Source organism: Argiope bruennichi, chromosome 5 (assembly GCF_947563725.1).
Source record: "Argiope bruennichi chromosome 5, qqArgBrue1.1, whole genome shotgun sequence".
In the NCBI taxonomy this organism is placed as follows: domain Eukaryota; kingdom Metazoa; phylum Arthropoda; class Arachnida; order Araneae; family Araneidae; genus Argiope; species Argiope bruennichi.
The window spans coordinates 53840373-53866235 of NC_079155.1; the positions used below are offsets into that span (position 1 = coordinate 53840373).

At 29.4% G+C, this 25863-nt stretch overlaps 1 protein-coding gene across 1 annotated transcript; it reads right to left on the bottom strand.

Moving 5' to 3' along the window:
- Positions 1–10026: 10026 nt before the first annotated feature.
- On the bottom strand, positions 10027–14580 carry LOC129968968 (peptidyl-prolyl cis-trans isomerase-like 1). Its single transcript, XM_056083348.1, has 4 exons — positions 14365–14580; positions 13606–13760; positions 10413–10481; positions 10027–10295 (listed from the first exon to the last, which is right to left on the bottom strand). The coding sequence occupies exons 1-4, from the start codon at positions 14400–14402 to the stop codon at positions 10075–10077; spliced, it is 483 nt and encodes a 160-aa protein (XP_055939323.1). The 5' UTR covers positions 14403–14580; the 3' UTR covers positions 10027–10074.
- Between the last annotated feature and the right edge of the window lie 11283 nt (positions 14581–25863).

The window sequence follows — 25863 nt, forward strand, 5'->3', positions numbered from 1 at the left end:
AAATCCCTAGCTTGAATTTTTTAATAATGCTTTCTACAAGAAAGTAAAAAATACAGAAAAGATTAATATGCTGAAAAATATTTGTAGATAATATTGCTTTATTAGCCAACATTAGGATTCCCTTGCAATATTTTCAAGGATTCGTAAGCAACATTTATCAGCTTGGTCAGTTTTCGAAAATAATTTATTTTTGGATCTCTAACATATTTCTGAACCAAGCAATAAAAGTGTAAATGAAATGCTCTCCATTGCACAGAGAAAACATTTAATTATAGCTTCTTTTGCACGTTTTAACTTCTATAAGTTGTTCAGTAATTTTAATCTATTTTTATTTTCTATTTATTGAATATGCATTTTTAGTAGTCAAATGATTCAAACACCCCATGAACCCCTAAAGTAGAAACTTGTTTGTTTTGAAGGAACACCTAACTCTGTTTCAGAATTACTCTTCGATTAGAATTTCACTTCGAATTTCAATTTAATACTATAAATTGGCAATCTTGCACAAGAAATCAGGATTTTTAAAAGATGGGAAAACTTTCCAGTCTGGAATTTCTCTCTCTCTCTCTCTTTTTTTTCAAATTCTTTCCTAGGCATTTTAGCATGAAATGCCCAAAAACCTGGTTACAATATCCTCACGATATTGTCCGGCATTTGGAATATCGAAGAACATCGTAAAGATATCGGACAAAAGAGAGTTTTTTTTCAATTTGTATGTTTCCTGTGTTTTTTTTTAAAGGAAATTTCAGATATCTTCATTAGGAGCAAGTTGGAAAGATGCAGGCATCAAAATTAAAATTATACTATATTGTGCTTTCATATCTCTACTGTGGTTCATAAAGAAATGGAAAATGAAAAGCATCTGAAAGGTAAAATATCCACCGACGAATCATTGAAAATCAAAGTTAAGTATTGCATTCGAAGAAAACCAAGATTGATGAGGAATATGAGATAGATCCCCGTAGTCAAAATTTGTGCAGACCGAGGAATGTCTCTTAATGCTCTTGATCTTAAATTCAAGGGAAATTCTTTTTGGGGGCGGTGTGTGGGGGACAGATTCTACAATTCTATAGTTTATGGTAAAAGATCAATCATTTTCAAACACTTCTACAGCAATTAAATTGGGGACGGGGCTTTTAAATAGGAACAATCAGAGGAATGACTATAACAGCAGAGATAAATCTGGTTTTGCATTTTTTACATGACCAATCTGATAAGCAGGATGAAATAATGAAGGTTAATATGACCCAGGAGATTGATGGTATAGTTCTTCAAAGCTAAAATTTGGAAGTTCTTCGAGAAAAAGTGTTGGAAGCATTTTATTCGTAAACTCACTCAAATGTATATCGACAGGGAGTTTAAGGTAACATATCTTCGCATGAATGACAAAGAGAAAATCTTTTATTTCCCAGATGTGCATGATAAAGTTTTACTGAATGTACTATAATGTATACATAACTGATTCTTCTTAAACTGACAACAGTCAGTAATTAGCCTTTTTTGACGAAATTATAAAAAACCTTTTTAGACTTTAAGGTTTAAAAATTTTAAATATCCCACTTTTTATGTTACGAATATTTTTAAATTCCCCCCTTTGTAATAAAGAATTAATTCCAATGTGTTCAGTGACCTCATACTTTAAAAATTATTTTTCTTCTTCCTCTTCTTTTTGGGTGAGTGGAATTTGACTGTTTTTAACTCAATCAAAAAGTTGCCTCTTTTCCAGAGTACATTTCCTAATGCATTTTTTTAAATATATAAATGTTTAATTATTTCCCTAAAATATAAAACGAGATTAAGACTAACTAACGATGGTTTTGAAGTACTTTTATGCATTGCTAGTTTATGAAGCATTTGAAAGGAAAGAAAAATGTGGCAAAGTTGTACAATATTATGGTCCGGTTTAATAGAATATTTAAGTTAAGAATATTAACATTTTTTAACAATCATATATAAAAGTATTCTATATCAGTATATGTTCTTATACTGATAAATTATAAAAAGTGTCCGTTTTCAATAACAATTCAAATAATTAGAGTGGATCTAGAGTAGAATAATCACAAATGATGAAGCTCTTTCACCTTTCAGTCAAAAGGATATTCAAAATTAAAATATATAAGTTAAACATTTATTTTAACCAAATTTTTAAAAGATTGTATAATACATATATTAAGAATACATACTGTATTCTTAGAACAAAAATATATATAAAAGCAAAATGTTGGCGAATTTAATCTAAATTTTGTGGTGTACAATTTTAGAAATAAAAATATGATGCCAATTTTCATTAATTCAAAGTTTACACAAACAGGCAAATATAACTGTCATAATGACTTTTTTTTTCTTTCTGAAAGGAATATGAAGAATCATCCAACTCACCAGATCAAATACTTGTACCATTAAAATAGTTTCTCTTTGTGTTATAATTTTTATATGACAAATAAAAAAATTTTCATTTTAAACACATGCAATCAACATCGGCTATTCCACTAACCATTGTTTTCCCTGTTCACTTCTACAGATCTTTGAATAAGAAGGGTTTTAATTTTAGCAGTCTTTACATGCACGATGGCTCTTTCTCAAAATAAAAGCTATTAATAGCTTAACTTACAATTAAATTTCTTAACTATTTCACTACTATTTATAAAGGGTTAGACCATTCGATAAGAAGCATTTCCATTTGTATAAATTATTTGAAAAGCGATTATGATAAAAAGTTACTAATTTTTCTAAACCATCATTTATTCCACTGAAACAACGAAAGCATTCGAAATTACGTTTGCTTATTAATATGACGAATTTGATAAAAATTGATTTGGCATGATCGTTGTCATGCCAAAACTTATATAAGCGACCTCATTAAGGACAGTGACGTAGTAACTGTAAACGGTACTCAAGTGTTTGTTACACCCATTATTTGTTATATTTGGCAATTTTAAGTGAAATATAATGCTCTCTTTTCTTTACTTTAAAGCATATTGCGACGAAAAAAAAACCATCCAGTAGGTGTACGGGAATCACAAATAGACTACTCCAACCTGAGGCACACGGATAAATCTGACCATTGCGACAGCGTTGGTAAAAACTGAGATTGAGTCCTAAGATCCTTCCATCACTGCCTACTTTAAAACCGCGCCCGTAAGTCCCATTATCAATAGGAGGTAGTCAACCCACACCATTTTTGTACCCACCTGGGTGGCGAGAACCAACCACCATCCCGCAAGCTTCTCACCCTCTTATCTGAGGGCCCACCGATGGGATAATTACAGAGAAGTGTTACAAATTCGATAATAAACAACAATTTTATATACCACGTGAAAAACTTGAAGGATAGATAGCAAAAACAAACACAAAAACAGCAAATATAAAAATTAATTACACACAGCTAGCAGCAAATAGCTAATTAAATAATAGAGCAATGCAACTAGGGAGCTATTTTAGCAATCAACATTCCAAAGAGAGAATTCATTTGCCTCGCCCTCTTATGTAAATTTGCCGAATCCAGAACAGCCAAGTCCTAATACAGATATCGCCTTAATTCGTGCATTTTCTAAAAGCGTTAATTTAATGGCCAAGATGGGAACCATTGATTTGGAATCTATTAGAAGTATCTGCGGAATTAACTGCGTTTGGAAGAAATAGAATAGATTCACAACAATAAACAGTGTATATTATTAGTAACTGTATAGTAGCAATAAATATTAAATCTTGATATACGCTAGTGTCAGAATACTCGGAAAATTTGTCACGGCAAAACAAATATTAAGAAAAAGCAAAGAGATTATTTAGACTGCCAATAAATAATGCATTTAAAATAGAGATTACAAAACAAATCCCTAAAACGGTTTTTAAAGCATCTGGCATTCTACCAACTGGGTTTGCAACTTAAGATGCCTTGGCTTACAATACAATAAAAGATGAAATATATGATCAAATGAACATCTTAATGCTTGGGTACACAATTTTTATTTATTTATTTATCTTTTTAAAATGATTACGTAGACAAAATGCAAACAGTTGAGATCATCAAAATACATTTAAAAAAAATTAGATAAGACATATCACATAAAAAAAAAGAAAGAAATATTGAACCCTGAGTTGTGACATTTTAACAGAATTATCGCATGACTTTTTACGACTTAACAGATATAAAGGAAAAGGATATGAATACTCAAATTATTAATAAATAATGTAATAGATAATAATGAACACAAAAAAAATTAATAAAAAAAATTCATGAAATCTTATTTCGTTTTAACAAAAACTATTAATAGAAAACTTGAATCATCGGAGAAATATGTTTGATTGTTTCGTTAGACAAATTTAATAGACATATTTGTTAGAGAAATTTATGACACAACATAATCGCTTTGTCGAACAAAAAAAAATAAATAAATAAATTAAATTCAACATATTTTAATAAAAATAAAAATTTCCAACGAACCAATATATACTATTCAAGAGACAGAAAATACGCGACGGTGATTTACACGTTATTTTCTGTAAAGTATATTAAAATGACTCAATTTCTTACATATGTATTAATCTGTAATATATCTTCTCTGCGCAATTGAGCTCTTAGTAAAAAAAAAAATTCTTATAGATATCTCTAACAGATGCTGAATGAAAGACAATTGAATAAATAAATGTAAAAATGAAGCTTCTCGAACATTGGCCATATTTCTTTTAAGGCTCGAAACCCATGATCCTTCTAGAAACTCCCATACTCTATCATGAAACCTATATAAGCGGAGGCGAACACTCGAGAGTTAGTCAATCAAATGAATTTTCCCTTAGGAGTATTGATAGCGAAAAGAGTAATTCCTGAACGTTTTCGTACTGTGGTAATATTTGATTAGCGATTCATTGTTTGCGAGTGTTTTATTGATTTCTGCAAGAGTTATCTTTGTATATTCATTGGCTGCGTTCTCTACCTGTGTTTCTCATTATCTTGTGGATACAGCATCATTACTTGTTATCGAGCATGTTAGACTTATTACTGTACAACATTTCATCGAGGACACCTCAGATATGGGGATGAGAAGATTCCAGTATAGTTATCGTTTATTGCTATCCTGGCGAGTACAAAAATGGTATGGGGTGCCTACATCCTACCGAAGACGGGACATGCCTCCTAGAGAAGGGTTGTACTGTGGCCGGGGATGGATGTAGGTCAAATCCACGGTTCCCATGAAATTGTCACTAAGTCCTGATAATTCAGTTTTTCCATATGACGCAGGGTGAACGGAGTAGTCTCTTATGATTACCACCGTACAACTATCGACCGGCTTTTCCGAAACAATATATTCTATTCATATACAGCAATCTATATATATTACATTACTAGTCGTCTTCTCGAAATTTCGTCAGAAGGACATATTGGTTTTATCCAATTTCAATAAAATCTCTTATGTATAGTTTGTTCTAAGTTCTCTCCCAAAGCACTTTTAAACATCAAACTGCCCTAAAGGTAAAACCATAACTAGTTATCTTTATTGTGTACATGAATATTCTTAAGAGTTTAAATACCATGACATTATAGTGCCATTAAAAACATAATTGTACAAGTCATCTGCCTTCTAATTGCATGTTGTTTTTGGCGATACTCTAATCCCATTTTATTATTTCTCATGCAAACTTTGAGGACAATGAAAAGAATCTCTTTCTTCTTTAGCTTTGAACAAAAGAAAAAAAATCATGTTTTTAAATAATTGATGAAACAATAAAAACGTTTTGAGCTTTATTGTAATAATCAAATATATATGAAAAACATGCAAAAATGTCGCTTTAAAAATTGTCAGAATTCGACAAGAAAAATTTATTAAATAGCTATTATTGGTAATAATTAAAAATATTCTTTTTAATTTTAAAAAGATGGAAAAGTAATTTTTGTAACAACTTTTTCACAAATTAGCGCAGTAAACCCCCAATATATGCTGTTGTTTTTTAAATTCAAGCTTCAAAAAAAATTGTTCCTTTACTTACCTTTTAAAGAACGTTTATGCCGAGTTTGGTAGTTTGAAGTCAATAGTCTAACCTATAGACAGTCAAATTCTTCTTTATTTTTAGTTGTTGCTGTTTCTTCTGGCACTCGCCATGGAGAAGCCCGCTGTTACGATGACAGCGATTTAAGCCGGTGGGGGAGCGTCTCTTGTTTTTTTAGTAGCGCGAACTAGAGCCAAGAGAACGACTTTTCTACTCACGCATCACTCATTCGCTTGCACAACCCCTTTTTACAGGAGAGCACATTCACACATCTCACAGATAGAACAACGGAAGAACAACCACGCCCAAACCAAGACTCGAACCCAGAACGCCCAGATCACGGGGAAGGCGCTCTACCTCTATGCCAAGACGCCGGATTTTAGTAATCTAATTATGCATTCAAATGTCATTAGAAACTATAGGGGGCCATTCTTAAAATCAGCAACTTTCAGAATTTGCTTTTTCTTTATTTTTTAATTCGAAATTGTATTTGCAATATTAAGTTACTAAATATCAATCTAAACTCTTTTATAAAATATAATTTTGAAGAGTCCATATATACATGGTTATAATAAATTACGAATGCATGCATTTGCAAAATATCAAGTGTTCTAGAATTTACACAAAAGAATAATTTATAACAGAAAAAACAAAAAATTATGGACTTAAAAATTACTATGTTTTATCTACTTGAGGTAAGAAAAAAATTTCTTCGTATCCCATTACTTTTCTCCTTTGAAATATTATTTCTAAAAATTGACATTGTCTAGCAACTTTTTTTTAATGCACAGAATTTCCGTTTGAAAAATACTCCAAATATCTTCCTGCATATCTTGTTTTAATTATAACAGAAAATTAACAAAATTGGTGATCATATACAAGAAGTTGAGTATTTTGTTGCACAACAATATAAAATACAAAGTAATCCTTTCACAGAAACATCAAGGACATATTGTATAGATTCTACTGTAGAATTAAGTCTTATCCACTATACCTCTTAACTAGGTATTTTTACTTTATCTTATTGATTAATGATGTGTATCAACAGCTGCATTACACTGGAATAAGCTCCATTAACAATGATTATAAATTTGGAATTTAGTGGTGGTGAAAGAACATTTCTTCCCTAAAAGACTTATAAAGGCATACAAGTACCACTACATGGTACACTAAACATTAAATTTTGAATAAAATGAATGAAAGTAAAGTTATGAGAAAGGAAGGAAATAAATAAATAAAATAAAGATAAATAATTTAAAATAGAAAATAATTTTTTTTAAAAACCAGGAATGTTTATAAACTGGTATGTAGAACAAGGAGAGTTCAATTCTAAATTTGGAGAAATAAATCAGATTGTCACTCACACACAGAAGCTAGCAGTCTCAGGACTTTTTTTCATCAGTTCTTTTTTTACCTATAATGCCTGAGAAAAACAACCCTATCTAAATATTGTTTCTGATGTGTTCCAGTAGTGGATAAGAATATATATGTAGTGGTTTATGTGATCATTGATATTTTCACTGCTAGGTGCACACATTAGCTAGATATGAAAAACAAAAAAGAATATATGTAGTGGTTTATGTGATCATTGATATTTTCACTACTAGGTGCACACATTAGATAGGTATGGAAAACAAAAAAGAATATATGTAGTGGTTTATGTGATCATTGATATTTTCACTACTAGGTGCACACATTAGATAGGTATGGAAAACAAAAAAGAATATATGTAGTGGTTTATGTGATCATTGATATTTTCACTACTAGGTGCACATATTAGATAGGTATGGAAAACAAAAAAGAATATATGTAGTGGTTTATGTGATCATTGATATTTTCACTACTAGGTGCACACATTAGATAGGTATGGAAAACAAAAAAGAATATATGTAGTGGTTTATGTGATCATTGATATTTTCACTACTAGGTGCACACATTAGATAGGTATGGAAAACAAAAAAGAATATATGTAGTGGTTTATGTGATCATTGATATTTTCACTACTAGGTGCACATATTAGATAGGTATGGAAAACAAAAAAGAATATATGTAGTGGTTTATGTGATCATTGATATTTTCACTACTAGGTGCACACATTAGATAGGTATGGAAAACAAAAAAGAATATATGTAGTGGTTTATGTGATCATTGATATTTTCACTACTAGGTGCACATATTAGATAGGTATGGAAAACAAAAAAGAATATATGTAGTGGTTTATGTGATCATTGATATTTTCACTACTAGGTGCACACATTAGATAGGTATGGAAAACAAAAAAGAATATATGTAGTGGTTTATGTGATCATTGATATTTTCACTACTAGGTGCACATATTAGATAGGTATGGAAAACAAAAAAGAATATATGTAGTGGTTTATGTGATCATTGATATTTTCACTACTAGGTGCACACATTAGATAGGTATGGAAAACAAAAAAGAATATATGTAGTGGTTTATGTGATCATTGATATTTTCACTACTAGGTGCACACATTAGATAGGTATGGAAAACAAAAAAGAATATATGTAGTGGTTTATGTGATCATTGATATTTTCACTACTAGGTGCACATATTAGATAGGTATGGAAAACAAAAAAGAATATATGTAGTGGTTTATGTGATCATTGATATTTTCACTACTAGGTGCACACATTAGATAGGTATGGAAAACAAAAAAGAATATATGTAGTGGTTTATGTGATCATTGATATTTTCACTACTAGGTGCACACATTAGCTAGGTATGGAAAACAAAAAAGAATATATGTAGTGGTTTATGTGATCATTGATATTTTCACTACTAGGTGCACACATTAGCTAGGTATAGAAAACAAAAAAAGAAATTGTCTTTGGGTAAGAAACAAAAAATTTTGGCATTTTGGATTAAGATCCTTTAGAAAACAGTATCTTTCATTTGATCAGCTTCATTAACTCTTTTTAATTTTTCTATGGAAGAGTTTTGTTTCCATTGACATCATTAACACAACATGGTTTTTGTGCTTCTGCATACATGGTATATAAGCAATCTATTTAAAAATTCCACTTTCCTCTCATATTCTTTCTTGCAGAATGAACTGCAGTCAATTCATAATTAAAAAATAGTTACATTACAATACTATCAATATACTATATACAGTTTTATTAATTTAGAAAATTTTACAATGTAATGAAAGAGATAAATTGTAAGGAATTCAATTATTTTGCATTCATAAATAATTTCAATTAAAACTATTACTTAAAAAGCTGTACAAAACTATAGCTAATAACTGCAACTAGTTGTAAAAAAATTAAATTATTGACACAATAATTAAAAAACAGTATAATTTATATCTCAATTAATTAAAGTAATATTACATGTTCCTTTCTAGGTATAATTTTATTCAGAAATGTAGCTTATCCTTTTATTACCTTATTTTACTATTTTAAGTATGAAATAGCATCCTACTATCACTCACAAAATAGTTTTTTTATGAAAAAATTCAACGTAAAAGCACCCTTATTAATAAAACCATTGCTCTCATGGTTTAAGTTTGGACATTCGTTCGACTATTATTATTAACTTTTGACATGTTTAATTATGCAATTTAACTTTTTCTGATATTTAATTTCAAAGTAAGTAATTTTGTAATCCAAAGTAAATAAAGTTTTATTCATACATTTCTCTTAAAATCATGATAGGAAATATTATTCTTCAGATTACAAAGATATAGTTAGGTATTAAATAGAATAATTTATCCATTTAAAAAAAAATCTTCAAGTTGAAAATTACAAAATCAAAATAATTGGCTATTTGAAGGACTAATGAAATTTTAATAACATATTTAAGTTTACATTCAAAAGAAATTTTCCTTCCTGAATGTAATAATGGCAGGAAGGCTATGAATGATTCAAGATCCAAATTTAGCTATACTAGGCTAAGAAAATATATTTAAAATAAGTACCATAGTACATGAACTTATAAAACTAAATTAAAATTCTTTAAACAAATATAATAATTGCATTTGTGTTCATCTGCCATAAGAAAAAATATCCACACAATAAAAAAAAATAAAAACCATTTATTTTAAATACACAGAATACTCTACATCAATTTTTTACATAAGATTTAACAATTTTGACATCCTCCAAAGGTCGATCATTGCTGTCAGTTGGCACCTTAGCTATTCTTGCTACAACATGCATGCCATTGTTGACCCTTCCAAATATGGTATGCTTACCATCAAGCCACTGTGTAGGAGCCAAAGTGATAAAAAATTGGCTGCCATTAGTATTAGGTCCAGAATTAGCCATTGAAAGAATTCCTGCACCTAAAAAATTATTCTTTTTTTCAGGACTATATCTCCAGATCTTTAAAAGTATAGATATTACATTCTATAAACTTTTATCTTGCTTTATAGCAACAAATTATATAAAAGACAACTCACCAGTATGCTTTAAATCTGGATGAATTTCATCTTCAAATGCTTTTCCATAAACAGAGCTACCCCCTCTACCTGAAATTTAAAAAAAATATATAAAGCAATTCCAGCACAATTCAAATAAAGGAACAGAAATCTAGAAGCAAATTCCCATATACTGTATTTAAAGTAATAAGCAGGCATATATTTTAAGTAATTAGAAATAAAATTATTTATAATGATTTTAAGTAATTATACAAATCTGAATAAACAAATGTAAAAATTAATAACTTAGAACAATTTTATTTAAAAAAATTTAGAGTTGCAGATTTTTGTTTGTGCATTTGAATACCATGAATAACAAATTTTCTGAGAATATTAAACACAAAATTAAAATGACGGAATAATAGAAGACATACATTGTAACAAATATAAATGAAGAATACTAACCATTATCAAAGACTAATAACTGAAAATATTGGTTGTATGTAATTATAATTAAGTCTCTAATACATAATTTAATATTCACGGTTTCTGCAACAAAGTATTTTTAATAAAATCATAATAAACATTAAACCATTTTATTTTAATCATAAATCTGTTCTACTTGTTATGTACATGAACATTCCTCATGGAAATGAACCCAATAACATCATAATGAAATTAAAAATGTAATTATCAAATATATACATATATATATATACACAAATTGCAATTAGAGTATATATATATATATATATATATATATATATATATATATATATATATATATATATATACTCTAACTGCAATTTGTCTTTAGGGCCATTTTCTTATTTTTTTATAAATTGCATATATAATAAAAGAAACAGAATTTTTCTTAATTGATTTTCAACAATAAAAGAAATTATCTGAATTTCATTGCAACAATAAAGTTGAAATTGATGTAACATATATGCATAAATCAGAGGAAAATTTCATTGGTTACTAAATTAAAGTCACAAAGAAAGATAATCCAGAGAATGTTAAAATAATATAATAATCATTTTTGTTCTATAATACTTTTAGAAGTTATCAAGGAAAAATGTCTCAATTTTGCTTAATTTTTAATTAATTTTTTTATAAAATTGCTTTGGAGTATATATTCCTAGAGAGGAAAATATATTTAAAGAATTATTGCTCAAAATGAAATAATCTGGTATATGTCATGCTGAGGAATAAAATAAAATGGACAACTCTGAAATAACAGATAAGTTGTCTTAACAAGGGGTTAAATCACAATTTGATTGAAATACACATAGTATGTGATATGAGAGGAATAAGAACAATAAAGAGGAAATGATGTAGAGAATTAAGGAAATATTAAATTATTCTTCCTGTAACAGTTTCCAATTCGAGAAGTGTGAATGGAAATATAATATATGCATCAAAATCAGAATTCTTTATATCTCTAGAAATGCTCAATAATGTTCATATAAAGGAATTGAAAAATATCTATTTTCTTGTCATGCTCTTTGAGCTATGCCTGAATTCATCCATTAGATGAATATTTTTTTAAAAAAATAACCATTCTCTAAGAATTGATTTGCATTTAAAAAAAATGAATTTTATCTCCTAGAATGCAATTCTCTGAATATAATTGCATTTAATTTCTTATTTAGATATAAAACTGGTCTCGATTGTATCAAGAAACCACACTCTCACAAATATAAACTACATATCTCATAATTTGCTAGAAGCAGTTAAGAGTTATTGCCTTTACATGCTTACTTGCCAGATATCATAATTATCTATATGAATTATTGTCACTAGGATGGAGCTAAGTTTCAGTGAGTTCTGATTATCTTTGCTCTTTGATAAATACTATGAACAGTTTGTGAAATGTTACTTTGCTGCAGCCCTCTTTTGATAACTTCTATAGAAATGGAGTCATTTAGATTGAGAGATAAAATTTCAGAACATTATTAATTTCAGCACTTATCAGTCAAATTTGTCTTTCAATCACTGTTAAATTTTAGACTGGCTATTTCTATGGGATGCTTCGCTTAACAAGTATTCCAAATTATGTGTAAGATTCAAAAGTGTATTATGATCATTAAGTGAAATTCCACTGTTTATGCATTTTATGTATAATGAAATTTAACAATCTTAGCATAATCTAAAAATAACCAAATGCAACCATTTTAGCAAAATCTTGGCATTTTATGCATAATGCAGCTCGAAATAACCAGAAATGAATAACCCAGTAAAGCTGGAAATAGCAAAATCTTGTATTTATTGGAATTTGGTAATCTTGGCATATTCTGAAAATTGACAAATTGAGTGGAAAATATTTTTCAGGTCTCAGACCCCTCATTTTTTTTAAGATGAATATTTCTCTGTAATTTGCTATTTTAGTCAAATGTTTTCTTGGCAGCTTTTTTTGATTTAATTATTTATCACATTTTTTTTAAGCTAAGAATTTCTTCCCTATAGTACCCTTTTATTGAACTTATCATTAAAAAAAAATTGTGTTTAATTTATCTTTAAGATAGTCCTTTTTAGACAACTGAACTGCACACTTCTTATAAAGTGAAAAAAGATGAGGAAACCAATTAAAGCAGAAAACTGTAGTGGAATCACGTTTCTATTTTACACAGAATCACAATTTACACAACTATAGTATTATATAATAATTTTTTTTAATATTAAAAGCACAATATTTCTATTCATTCCAAATTAATAGAAAACATTGTTTTTGTTAGTTATCATTTAAAATTTTTTTTTTTTTTTTTTTTTTGTATTTAAAACATCATTTACAAATGTTTGAAATGTAAATAACAATATATCTTTCCCTTACTTCTGAAAAAAAAAATCGTTATAATTCAATATAAATATGAGTATGTCTTCCCTTTATTTCTGGAAAAAAAAAATCAATAAAATCTAACAATTGTTTTTTTCTTTGATAAATTACACACTTGATATATTCAAGAATCAGTATCACTGTGTTTTAGTTTTTAAATAATAAGTTTCTAAAAAGTATATTGCTGAATGGAAGTATACTGTCTTAAAAGCTTTGAAAAAAAAATCAAATTCAAACTACTTTTTTTAATTATTATTATTCATTTATAAAATTAATTATAATACATTTTAGAGTATTATTATCATTATTCTAACCATGATCATCAATGTTGGTATTAGAATACAAATTTTTGTATTAAAAATATGTAAAATGTTTAAGGAATAAATAATAAGAGCATACCAGTTCCTGTAGGATCTCCACCCTGAATCATGAAATCAGCTATTATTCGATGGAAAATAATATTATTGTAATATCCTAACTTTGCTAATTCAGCAAAGTTTTTACAAGTTTTTGGTGCATGCTTCCAATATAACTCAAACTCAATAGTTCCCATTCTATAATTTACAAGAAAAGAAATTAAATGCTGATAATTCTATTAAGACAGACACAATATCATGAAATTTTTTCATCTGTTGAATAATATAACAAATAGTCAGATTTAATAATTCCATTCCAAAATGGCAACTTTCTTTTTAAAAATCAATACATATTTAATCTTTAAACATACATTTGATGCATATACTTCAGAATTCAAAAGTAAATACAAGAACAAATTTTGTTGAATTTAACTCAAAATATAATTAAAGAAAATCATCCAACTGCAAATTGAAGTGAAAAAAAATGGTAAACTTAAAAAGAGATTAAACATTTTTTTAAAATATATATATACCTTAATATTCTATAGAAAAAGTTTAGAATGTAAAATAACTTCATATACTAATTTATACGCATATTATTGAAAAAAATTGAATGATATCATCACTTAAGAATTTATAACTTTTGTAAACTTATAACATTCAATCGATTCTCCGCTCGTTTCGTTAAAATCATATTGTATAATATTGATTGATTTCATTCAAATTAAAAGATGTTCCATTATCAAAGCGGCAAATTTATATGAATGAAATATTATATAATGACATGAAAAAGTATATTTACGTAGTATCTAAAACAACATAATGTGGTTCATCTGCCATCCTTTAGATGAATAAGACCGGTAATTTTACAGAAAATAGAATATACTTTTGTTCAATGGCAATAATTTATTACACAGATGAACTATAAAAAACACACACGCAGCTACAGTTTAAGCAATTGTTTAAAGAATTCTAGAAGAACTTGATTTCTTCTGAAGATTCAACTTTTGCCGCTAACACAAACAGTAAAATGTAAATATAAACAAAATCATACATGGTCACAGTTAACGATCAAGATCTGTGCTCCGAGTTTAAATTCGTGCTATTTCAAAACGAGAAATTAATAAAATTGAACTAATTTTGAGAAAAAATTAAATATTTCAATCAATACTTTAACAATAAATTTCTAGGGTGAAAATATTTCAAACGCATCATCTGATTGATATATGATATGAATCAAATCTTTTTCGACCTGCGGATCGTTTATACTTTCTCACTTTGGTGATAAAACGAGATGTTGAGCTTCTACAAAACGAAGGGGTACTATGTGCTAAAACCAAAAAAAGCACTTTAAAAATTTCAAATTTCTGAGAAGGTAAAAAAAAAAAAAAAAAAAAAAAAAAACTTCTTTAATAAGAATAGTAGAAAGAAAAGGGATTTTTTTTTTAATTTTTAACATATTTACTATTGAAAGAGATATCTTTTGTAAATTAATTCGAGAAAATGGGTTCTAATTTTCTGTAGTTAAATTTCTTCGATTTTTATCATATTCTTTCACAATTTTTTTATTTCTCTCTTACAAATATTTTCTGGGCCTGTATGTTTATCATGTTAGCAATTGAATCAATCTGTTAGTGCTGCCATCTATTGTGAAGATACTTATAATCAAACACGTTTAATGTATTTAATTAATATTTGAAGTTATTTCATATTATCGGAATTTTTCAGAGCATTTAAAAGAATATTTATGCATTTTCTTTTCTGGAACTATAGTTCTAAACAGGTCATTTATCAAAAAATGGCAGAATATTAAATAAAACCCTTTTCCATCAGCAGATTGTAGCACATTTTTCTAATGTTTTCTAATTAGAGGAATTGATTTAATATAATGCTTACTTTTTATTATAAAAACATAGTAATATTTCGATTTAGGTTATCTTCAAGAAAACTATAAATTTAAATAGATTACGAAATTTACAAATAATTACATTTAATAAGAATTTTTAAATTAAACAATTATAACAAATGCAAACCGTCATGCATTCAAGGAAATAAATATTTTATCCCGAACAGAAATTTTCAATAAACACGATTTTCAGTAGAATGGAAATCTTTATATACTTTTCCGAAATAGATTTTCGTCTTTCCGAAGGCAAAGAGAAAATCAGAATGGAAGACATTTCTTTTTCAAAATAAAAAAATACAGAATGATCTTTGAAATAGAGTCTAGTGCATAAATATAGCATTTCAGCAATTGTATCTTCAACAACTTCTATCTCTCAAAGGTGAACTGATATTAACTTATGAAAACTATTAACTATTTACAGACAGCGCAGGACAATAAACTTGCTGTTAGATCTATGTAAAACTGAGTTGATGGATTGCGCAGTCTTTAAAAGCATGACACTTATGTGATTGTGGTTCATACAGAAAAATTTGGCGATGTTTATATATAGCATTTTCCGACCTCTTTGTTATATATAAATTAATAATGTATTAAAAACGTCCCACATTAAACGAGATAGTACATTAATTTAAAATATTTCATAAAGGGGTTTCTTTAAGGGGTATTTCTAGTTTCCATATATTTTTATTTGGTAAATTTGCAATAATATGTCTGCCTTTGAGTTTTTTTATTATTTATTTATTTTTAGTCCCATCATTTCCAAAAACATTTAAATTACTGTAAATTATCACATATTTTTCCACCAACTTCAATCCCTGTACTTCAATAACTGCACTTAATTATCGCAAGCATCTTCTGGTCTAAAACTTTTAATACTTTTTTCTCTCACACAGCTAATTTATGCAGAAAAAAATTCTGTTTTAAATTCAGTTACCTTACTTTCATTAGTTATTTTTGTAGTGGAATTTTATTAAAAATTCTGAAAATATTGTATAAAGAATGAGAAATTTAACAAAAGGATAAGATAATATCGATTACGAATCGCTGTACGAATATTTTTGACCAACTTCGTTCGCATATGAAAACGATAATTAACATGCGCTTCAGTTAGGCCATTTTTTCTAAAACAATTCTCTGTCTTTCATAAAATCGAAAATATTTTCTAAGAATGAACCATCTTAAGAATGAATGCATTATGATTTTTATATGATTTTATACGATACCTTTTATATCAATCAGAAAATTTTCAGTTTTTCAGCAGAGAGACAAAACACAATCCCTCAGAATTAATTCGATAATCAATAATTATATCATTGATTACCATCACCATTTGTATGATTATCGACTTTTCAAAACCATTTCAGTAATTCGAAAAGTCTATAATTACAAAAATCATGATGATTACAAAATAATTTGCTATTTATTATTATTATTATTGAAATTTCAGTTTAAGCATCAAAAGAAATTGTTTCATTTAAATTATGAAATTAAATGAATTGCTAAATGTTTTTGATATATAATAATTTATCTAAATATTTGTTACAAATAAGTTTTCTATTCAATATTATCTTTTTCATGTACGAAAAAACACTGAAAGAATATTAATATCTTTTAAAGAATCAATTTTGAGATTTAAAAAAATTCTTTCATTTCAGACTCCAAACACGGAAAAAAAAATCGTTTGCATCAGTGAACTATAAGAACACCGCATTCTTCACAGGAACAATAGTCATATTCTGAACACAATAATTGTGTAAACAAAATGATAAATCAAATTTTGCCTGGAATTTTTGCATCAAAATTCAGATACATAGGAATTTTTGGGCCTCATTTCTCAACAAAAGGAGGCACTTGACTTATGCACAGGCTCGATTTTCTTTATAAAAATTAGATTGCATTATTATTATTATTGGATAAATTGGAACTTTTAACAACAAAGACTGCAATCCCCTAATGCCAAATTAGAATGTAAATATATATATATACATATATTAATAGATTTCATTACATATGCGTTGCCATTCACAAATATCATAGATAGTTTTTAAAATTGCGTTGATTTTCTTGTACGTTGATCGTTTGCACTGAAAATATTTCTTAGAATTTTAATCACTGCTTGTATTTTTATTTTCTTATGAAATAACATTCCATACAATGCAAATATTAAATATATTTTATTCTGAATATTATTTGTATTTTTAAAAAATATTATTCAAAATATATAAATAAAAGCTAAATTTTTAAATATTAGTAGATTTAATTTTTTAAATATATTTATTTTATTTTAAATATATTTATTATATTTATTTATATTTTTATTATATATTATTATTTATATTTAATATATTATTATTATATGAACAAATAGTCAAAACTGTTTCTTACAATCAAGATTGGCGAAAAGCGAACACTTACGATTTTTTAAAAGTAAATATTGAATTGTTTCTTGAAAATTAATCTAATTTATCATCTACCAAACTTAACCTAGCACCATTTCTAAAAGAAATCTTGTCCTTTTTTTTTTTTTTTTTTCTTGAAATTTTATTGCCACTACCTTTACCAACACGTCAACAAACTTCTGGGCTCTATTAAAAATGTCCCCATTGTATGGAAAATCCCCAGCATAACTTAACACAAATGAAATCATCAGCTTCGCGTCGATCTGCAGAAAGTGGATGGTGAAAGATTTCTTGACTGACTTGCAAGTATAATTTCTTAGTTCTCTGTCTAACTGCTTGAGCAACCGGGTATGACAGTTCTTGGAAAGCGGTGGAAAACCGCCAGAGAAAGGTGGTGATGAGTTATTAGCAGGATGACGGGATTTTGTAGGTGGAAAATTGGGCGTTTGATGAAAGGTGTCAGTGATGACAGGTTAAGTTAAGTTTTCGCCAAAATCTATGAATAAAGGGTTTTACCTTCGTATTTCAAATTATGTCAATGATAATGAAATTTATTATTTTGAGTTTAATTGAACAAAACTATTCTTGGAAATTTATTGAAATAAAAGTTTTATCTTGATATCAAAGCCTTGATATACTCGTGTATATAAGTTGCTCTTTAAACTTTAATTTCTTTTTTCTCGTGATTTTGTAAAATATCTTGTTTAATATTTTAAACATTTTTTTCGTTACTTTTATCAATAAATTTGAAATTGAAAACTTGTTTGAACTCAAAAAGACTGATTTGGTAAAGATAAATGATTAAAATCATAATTAATCGAAAGAAATATAGAGCATAGAATATGGATTATTTTAAAACTATTTCAGACACAAGTATATATATTAAGTTTCACAAAAACGGGGGGGGGGGGGGAGTGGGAATGATTTTCCTAACATTTTTTGGCACACTTTTTCATTTTTGGCTTATAAAGAGGCTACCCCACCCCCCTCCCTCTCTTGAAATCGTACAACTTGGATAAGGCCATGAATCTCATGCATGGCATTGGAGAATAAGAGTTAAAAATATAAATCTTTGACTTGAAGTCCTACTAGATTCAGAAGAGTTTTTATTGATGCTAGAATGTGATCTTTAGAGATTAATCGCTGGTATACGGCTAATGTATAAGCGCGTGAAAATCGAATACTTATTTTTAAAGACTTTTTTTCTCGTCCTGATACTTTGAGACATTTAAGTAACATATAAGTTAAAAAATCTGTTTTATGGAAAAAGAGCGAGAGAGAGGAGAAGGGATTTGATTGTGTTCTCTTAAGCTATCCGGAGGAAACTGATCTTCATTTGTGTTTCTCGTAGGAAAAAATCAGAAAAACCGTCAAAAGGCAGCCAAACCACGGGGAAAAGTTTGTTGCTAAAATACACATTGATCTATAGTTTAGGAATAATACCTAATGAGAGCTAATCAGAGAATAGAAATTATAACCATCTTCCTCCTATTTGTAATAGTGTTGTAAAAACGGCATGCGGTTCTATTTAATCCTTCATTATTAATGAGCAAAAACAGATTCGAAAGCCATTTTAGTTAAATAAAGAGTTAATAGTGAAACAACTGTTGTGTTAACTGAATCCACATCACAAAAGGTTATGAAATACTACTGCCTTAGGGATACTATTCATACTTTTTAAAAAAAATGGAATTCTGCTAATAGCTTTTACTGCAATAGTGAAACTGAATAAATTATTCTCACATGAAAGTTCTGATTTCCAATTAATATATGGCTGAGAAAATGGAATTCGCAAATATACATTAAACTACATTCTGGCAAATCCTTTTTTGGTTTATGGTCTATTCTTCCTTCAAGAGTTGGTTATTAATTTGACTAGCCTTCGTGACGGCCATACACTCTTCATTCACAATTGCCCAAATTTTGGGGATAGAGCATTCATTTGCCCTAAGTGTCATATTGATTTTACAAATAGCCGCATTCTGATCGACTACTTCGCGTTTCATTCCAGTCGCGATAAATTTTATTTTTGCGTATACGAAATAAACAAAGTAATGTAATTGTCAAAAATTCAATTCGAGATTTTGATGAATGAAGTGCTTCAGACCTTCTTAAATCTATAAAAAAAACATTTGTGGAGTTATGTCTGGCCATGAGCATGATAAAATGCATTGAGCTAGATATATGAAATTTAGCATGTAATCTTTACATTAAATTTGAAATTTTCCATTAAATTTTGAACGGAATCCATTCGGATAATATTTGTCTGTCCGAATACAAGGCAGTCCATAGATAAAACACGAAGATGGAAAAAATATATGTAATCCGATCGATGAAATTTGGTACACAGTTCTGGCATCTAAATTGTAAATCCTTATTAATTTTTGAATCAAATCCGTCGAGCGGTTGATCGTCTGTCGGTCTATATATGTAAACATGATAACACAAAATCGCAACGACTTCAATGAAATTTGTTATGTGATTTTTTTTTTATTAAAATCGTCGTTGTAGGTCGAATTTTAGCTTCATTTAGAAAAAGTTATTAAAATGCACATTCGATTTTCTTTACCGTATTAAGAAGCACACAACGCTCATGCGCGGAACTCAGAAAAGAGAGAGAGAGAGAGAGAGAGAATTCATGATATTCACGGCTGTGCCCTAGGTCGATACTTTTATGCAGTGGGGAGATGAGATTAGAGAGTAGGAGAGAAAGTTTCAGGCAAAACCACTCTTGCTAGTTGAATTTCTCATTTATAATATTGCATCACCTGGCGGGTGAAATGCATCGTCGAAATCTTTTAAAAGGTTTTTTTTTTTTCTTACATATTTGACATTTCCCACTTTGCTTTCTGACTGCGAATCTTCATGTCTCTTTCTTTTAAATAGTTATACTATTTTACTCCTCAAAACATATTTCTGGAGTTTTAATTATTGTGTCTGCGAACACAATTACTTAAAAATGCTTTGGGATAGACTGGTGAAATTTGGTATATGGTCTCTAAATTTGTAGACTTCTATCGATTAAATCCATTCAGAGGAAACTTGCTCCGCTGTTCGAATATAAATTAATATAATAACTACAAAACAAAGAAAACTAAATGAATCAAATTTGTGCAGAGACTTTACATCTACAGTATAGGTGTGTGATTAAAAATAGCTACCACCCGCCCCAAAGGCATTTGGAAAAATTGAATGAGCATAACGGCGCAAAAGCATAGGCTGGAGCTATAGTTGAGGCCTAAGACCAACGTCACCCATTGTACAATCTCTCCTGTAAGAGGAACATCTCATCATCGGTAGGGGGTAGCCAACCCCGCATCATTTCTATGCAAACTATGGTTGTGAGCCAAATTTTAGCTTTATTCAATGGGGAAAAATGAGTTCAAAATATATATTCAATTTTCAGACATTTATTTATTAACATCATCCCAGCGATAATTGCCCCTAAAAAAATCGCCAAAGATCGCACTCTGATATGTTGTTTCATGATTATTGTTTACCAATGACATATAGCAATAATGCACAAATATATTTATTAGAAAATAGGCAATGAAATTTCTAGTAGACCACTTCTTCTGATTATATATAATTTTATTTGCCTTAACAGCAGCTGCTAACTTTTAAATTTCTTTCTTAATTAATTTCGCTTGATTCACTTTTAACCATATGCTTAAGATAGTTTAGCCATGGATGATTCGGGGCCAAAGACTCAGAAACCAAACAGATCCTAGTTTAATTGTTAAATCCACTGCTTATCTTTAAGGAGGAAAAACATAAAGCAATGGGGAGTTTGATCTTACATGATACCCACCTTTATTTTTGTCATGTGACTGTGACGTCACGTTATTTCATTACACTCTTAGGTTGAAACATCGGTCATGCATTCTGGCCTGCGAAATTTTTTATACCAATTTTCAAAAATTAGAAGCGGATAAAATCATAAACATAAGGAGAATTTAATTTAAGAAGAGAGGCGTTTTTAAAATAAATTATGTTGTGGAGAGAGGTTTATTATCATCTCATATATCAATTTTGAAACAGAAGAAAAGAGGAAAATTCTTAAATGAGAAAAGCAGATATGATTTGTCATTTATGCATCAGATATGTAAATGATTTTTTTTTCTAAATCCCATGACTAACAATTTAATGTTCATATTTTGTCTTTCAAAATTTACTGTTTTAATTCAATGAACTTTTAAAATAGCGATAGCTCCGTCGAGTGATAAAAGTTCTTTTGAAAAATACAATGCATTATTCTTGAGATACTTGAAGTCATAAACCTACAGTTGGACTTAACTGCGCAGTTGGGAACCAGCTCTAAGATGCACAATTTGAGATATAGTTGTTTTCTTCAGATATTAAAACATATAATAATATGCAGTTGAAATAGAATGCAATGATCATGATTAAACACAATAAACCTGCTAAAAATCCTGCAAAAAAAAACATTAAAAAATGAGTATCTAAACGACAGCTTTATTTTCGATTTTCAGATATCGAAAAAATTTAATTTATTCATTTGAAGTTCCTTCCGTTGACACTGATGACCATCTGGATTGAAAAGACCTCAATAACAAAGACCATTTGCTAGATTTAAGATTAATATACGCCTGCCAAAGTTAAAATTACTTTGGGACGACTTTTTGCCGAATATAATCATGACAACTTTTATTGCAATTCTAAAAGCCGTCAGTCACCATTTTTGGCAGCCGTCCAAGATACCAGAATTTTGGCCGATTGGCACGATTTTGACTAGCTGAGTGAGAAACTGTGCATTAATCCTGTCTTACCGGATTATTTAGTAAACAAAATTAAATTGTATAGTAGTTTCCAAAGTTTTGTGTTCATGTTCGGGGCCCTTTTCTCTTTACAAACTCGGTAGAAGTTCAAGCTATAATACGACTTTTAATTACTAATTCATTTCTTAATATTTTAACCTGAAATTTCGTTTAAATACTGTTTCGCTTGTTCACTATGTTTGCTTTATTGAGTGCTATTTGGGTAAAATAGAGGAATCGGATACTATGTTCTTCCCAAGGCAGAATATATTCTATCCATATCTATATCTCGTCAAAGTAACTAATATAATAAGAAATTTTAGAAAAAGAGTCCCACATTTGGTGATTTATTGACTTTACAAAGTTACTTGATGCTATTAGTCACGGTTTTCGATTTTCTTATGGCCATTATTGCCTTCAGGATATAATCTCAACAGTTTTATATAGCTGTAATATTTTAATAATTTATAATGTTGAACTAAATTGGTGTCTCATACCCTCTTCTATCCGCACTGTCGCAAGTTGTGAGGAGATGCTGCCGAAATGATAACCCTCTTACAACAAATAATAAAGCCAGTAAAAATTGCCCGACTTCCCCTTTCATAAATAATATGATACGCTTGGTATTGAAATTGGTTTAATTTTGTGTATCAAGCTAATACATGTTTAGGTTCAAATCATTGCATTGAAATAAAAATAAACTAAAATTTTCTCTGATTATCTAAAGAAGACAAATTTTTTATAAGAATTTTAATAATAGAAAAAGAAAACTTTTTTATTATAGTATATTATCTAAGAGAAAGTTAAAAATACAATGTTTCTCCAAAAAACTGAACCTCCCAAAAAATATCCCGCTGTATGATTTTTCAGAAAGCTGACAATATATGCCCTTTTTCCAAAATAAGTTCTAAGCTTATCAAGTTAAGCAGATTATCAAGCAAGTAGATTCTGTATGTATTGTCGAGTGGTTAACTAAAATGCATATACAGTAGACAAGCACTATTTATAAATAATGATCATGGCTGCTTCTAATTGAAATTTGGCGTGTGATCTGTGCGCCAAATTTGAAGATGTCAACCAAATTTTAAAACAAATTAGTCAACAGAAAAATAATTTTTTTTGAGTGCTTGATTTTGCGTTTGTACTTTTATTTTAAAAATACTTACATATACTCTTTAGCTACTAGAAAACGCGCGCGCGCGCGTTTTCTAGTAGCTAAACAGTAATGCTATTTTGGTCAGTAAGCTAAACAGTAATCAGTCAGGTAGCTAAACAGTAATGCTACACACACACACACACACACGCGCGCGCGCGCGCGCGCGCGTGTGTGTGTGTGTGTGTGTGTGTGTGTGTGTGTGTGTGTGTGTGTGTGTGTGCGCGCGTGTGTGCGTGCGTGTGTGTGTGTGTGTGTGTGTGTGTGTGTGTGTGTGTGTGTGTGTGTGTGCTCACATACAAGAAAAATATACTTCTATATTGTTGTTTTGGGCCGCTGTCGCCTGGTGCTAAGGTCTTGGCTTCGAAAACGAAGGGTTTCAGGTTTGAGACCCGATTCTACCAGGGACCCGTCGTACAAGCGGCTTGGTGCACGCTAAGTCTATCAGGGCCAAACTCACTCTCGCTGATGTGGAAGCTTGGAGAGAGGGGTGCTAGCTCAGGTGTCTTCCTCGACATCTGACCGCGGTTCAAAATTACGAGGTCCGTCTCAAAATAGCATTACTGTTGCATTAAAACAGGACGTTAATAAAACTAAAGAGAGCTCTATATTGTTATTTATTAATTTGCACATTGTAATAGCTTCTAATTTAGATATCAACTGTATTCAAGTTATTTTGCAAAACCGAAGAACTAATTCTCTAGCCCTCACTAATCACCAGTTTCTCCACTTTTTATTTCATTTATAAGCTCGTGACATTAAGACACTTCATCGTCCTCACCTTTATTCGCTTATATTTCCAGGAGAAGTCTCAAAGGATGCAAAGTTCGATTATAAGCCATTTCCCCCCTTTCTAATATTCACGAATTTTCTGCTTTAATCACCATTTCTCCGTTCCTATTAAGAGGGAAACTTTTCCAAGAAAGCTTTCCGTAAGAGTATTCACGATTAATGAATCAACTGAAGATTAATTTTCTGGAAGTAATTCAAGTGATGAAGAAGAAAAGTGTGTTGAAGTTATTTCATGTATCTTTAAAGACGTAAATCATTTCATTGAAAACCTTTGAACTAATTTATTTTGCTTATCAACACTTTACTGAAAAAGCATTAATGAACTCAATTCGATTGATTATGTTATGCTTAATATTAATGGACAAACAGATAAATATTACAATTTTAAATTTTTTTTTAATTCCTATCTGCATGAGCATAAATTGCCTAAAATAACCAGTGGGGGTGGTTTGCATAATATTTTCTCGCATACTCCCTAATAAAAATGGAATCTCAAAGAACGCCTTGAATGGGATTGGCGTACAATAATTACGAAATATTAACTTTCTGCGTGAATTAAGCAATTTTTCTGAATATACCGTGTCAACTTTGGCAATTTTTTTAACGATTAATCCCTGGTATGCGGTTAATAGTATCCGAAAATCAAATTTGCATTTTAGACGCCTTTTTCGCAACCGATTGAAACAAAAATTTGACCCAAAGCTACACTTTCAGTCAGAAGATCCCATACCAAATTTAATATATTTAAGTCATTGCGTCTTTGAGTTATCGCATTTATACATTTCTGAAAGTACAAACCGACAGACGGTCAACCCCTCAATGGATTTAGCTTAAAATTTGATAAGTGTGTAGCAAATTGGTATGAGCGAGGATAGAACCTGGGACCTTGTGGTTCGCAGCCATTAACATGACCACGATACAAAAGCAATTGCCCGTGTAGCGTAGCTGTTAACTGGCGTATAAGCTTTCACCACAAGTGTCTACACTATAGATGTTAAATATGTGCACCGAATTTTAGTTTTGTAGTTATTGTGTTAGCTTATACTCAAACAGCCGGACAGACAGACTTCCTGTGAACATTTCTTTGCTCAAAATTTAATAGAAATCTACAGATTATCACACAAATCGAGCATCAAACTTCATCCGTCTGACCATAAGCGTTTTATTTTATCTTTGCCACCGACAGACAGACAGGCATTTTCCAAAAATAAGTTTTTCAAACTCAAAATTGTCTGAAAAGGGGAGATTCATCAATCTCTATATTATGCATACG

Bases quoted from the DNA above. Each gene is read 5' to 3' on its own strand.
- LOC129968968 (XM_056083348.1), bottom strand. From the start codon at position 14,402: ATGGCAGATGAACCACATTATGTTGTTTTAGATACTAC. The intron at 13,761-14,364 runs GTAAATATACTT...TGTAAATTATAG, and splicing joins TATGTTGTTTTAGATACTAC to AATGGGAACTATTGAGTTTG. The intron at 10,482-13,605 runs GTATGCTCTTAT...TTTAAATTTCAG, and splicing joins TGGAGATCCTACAGGAACTG to GTAGAGGGGGTAGCTCTGTT.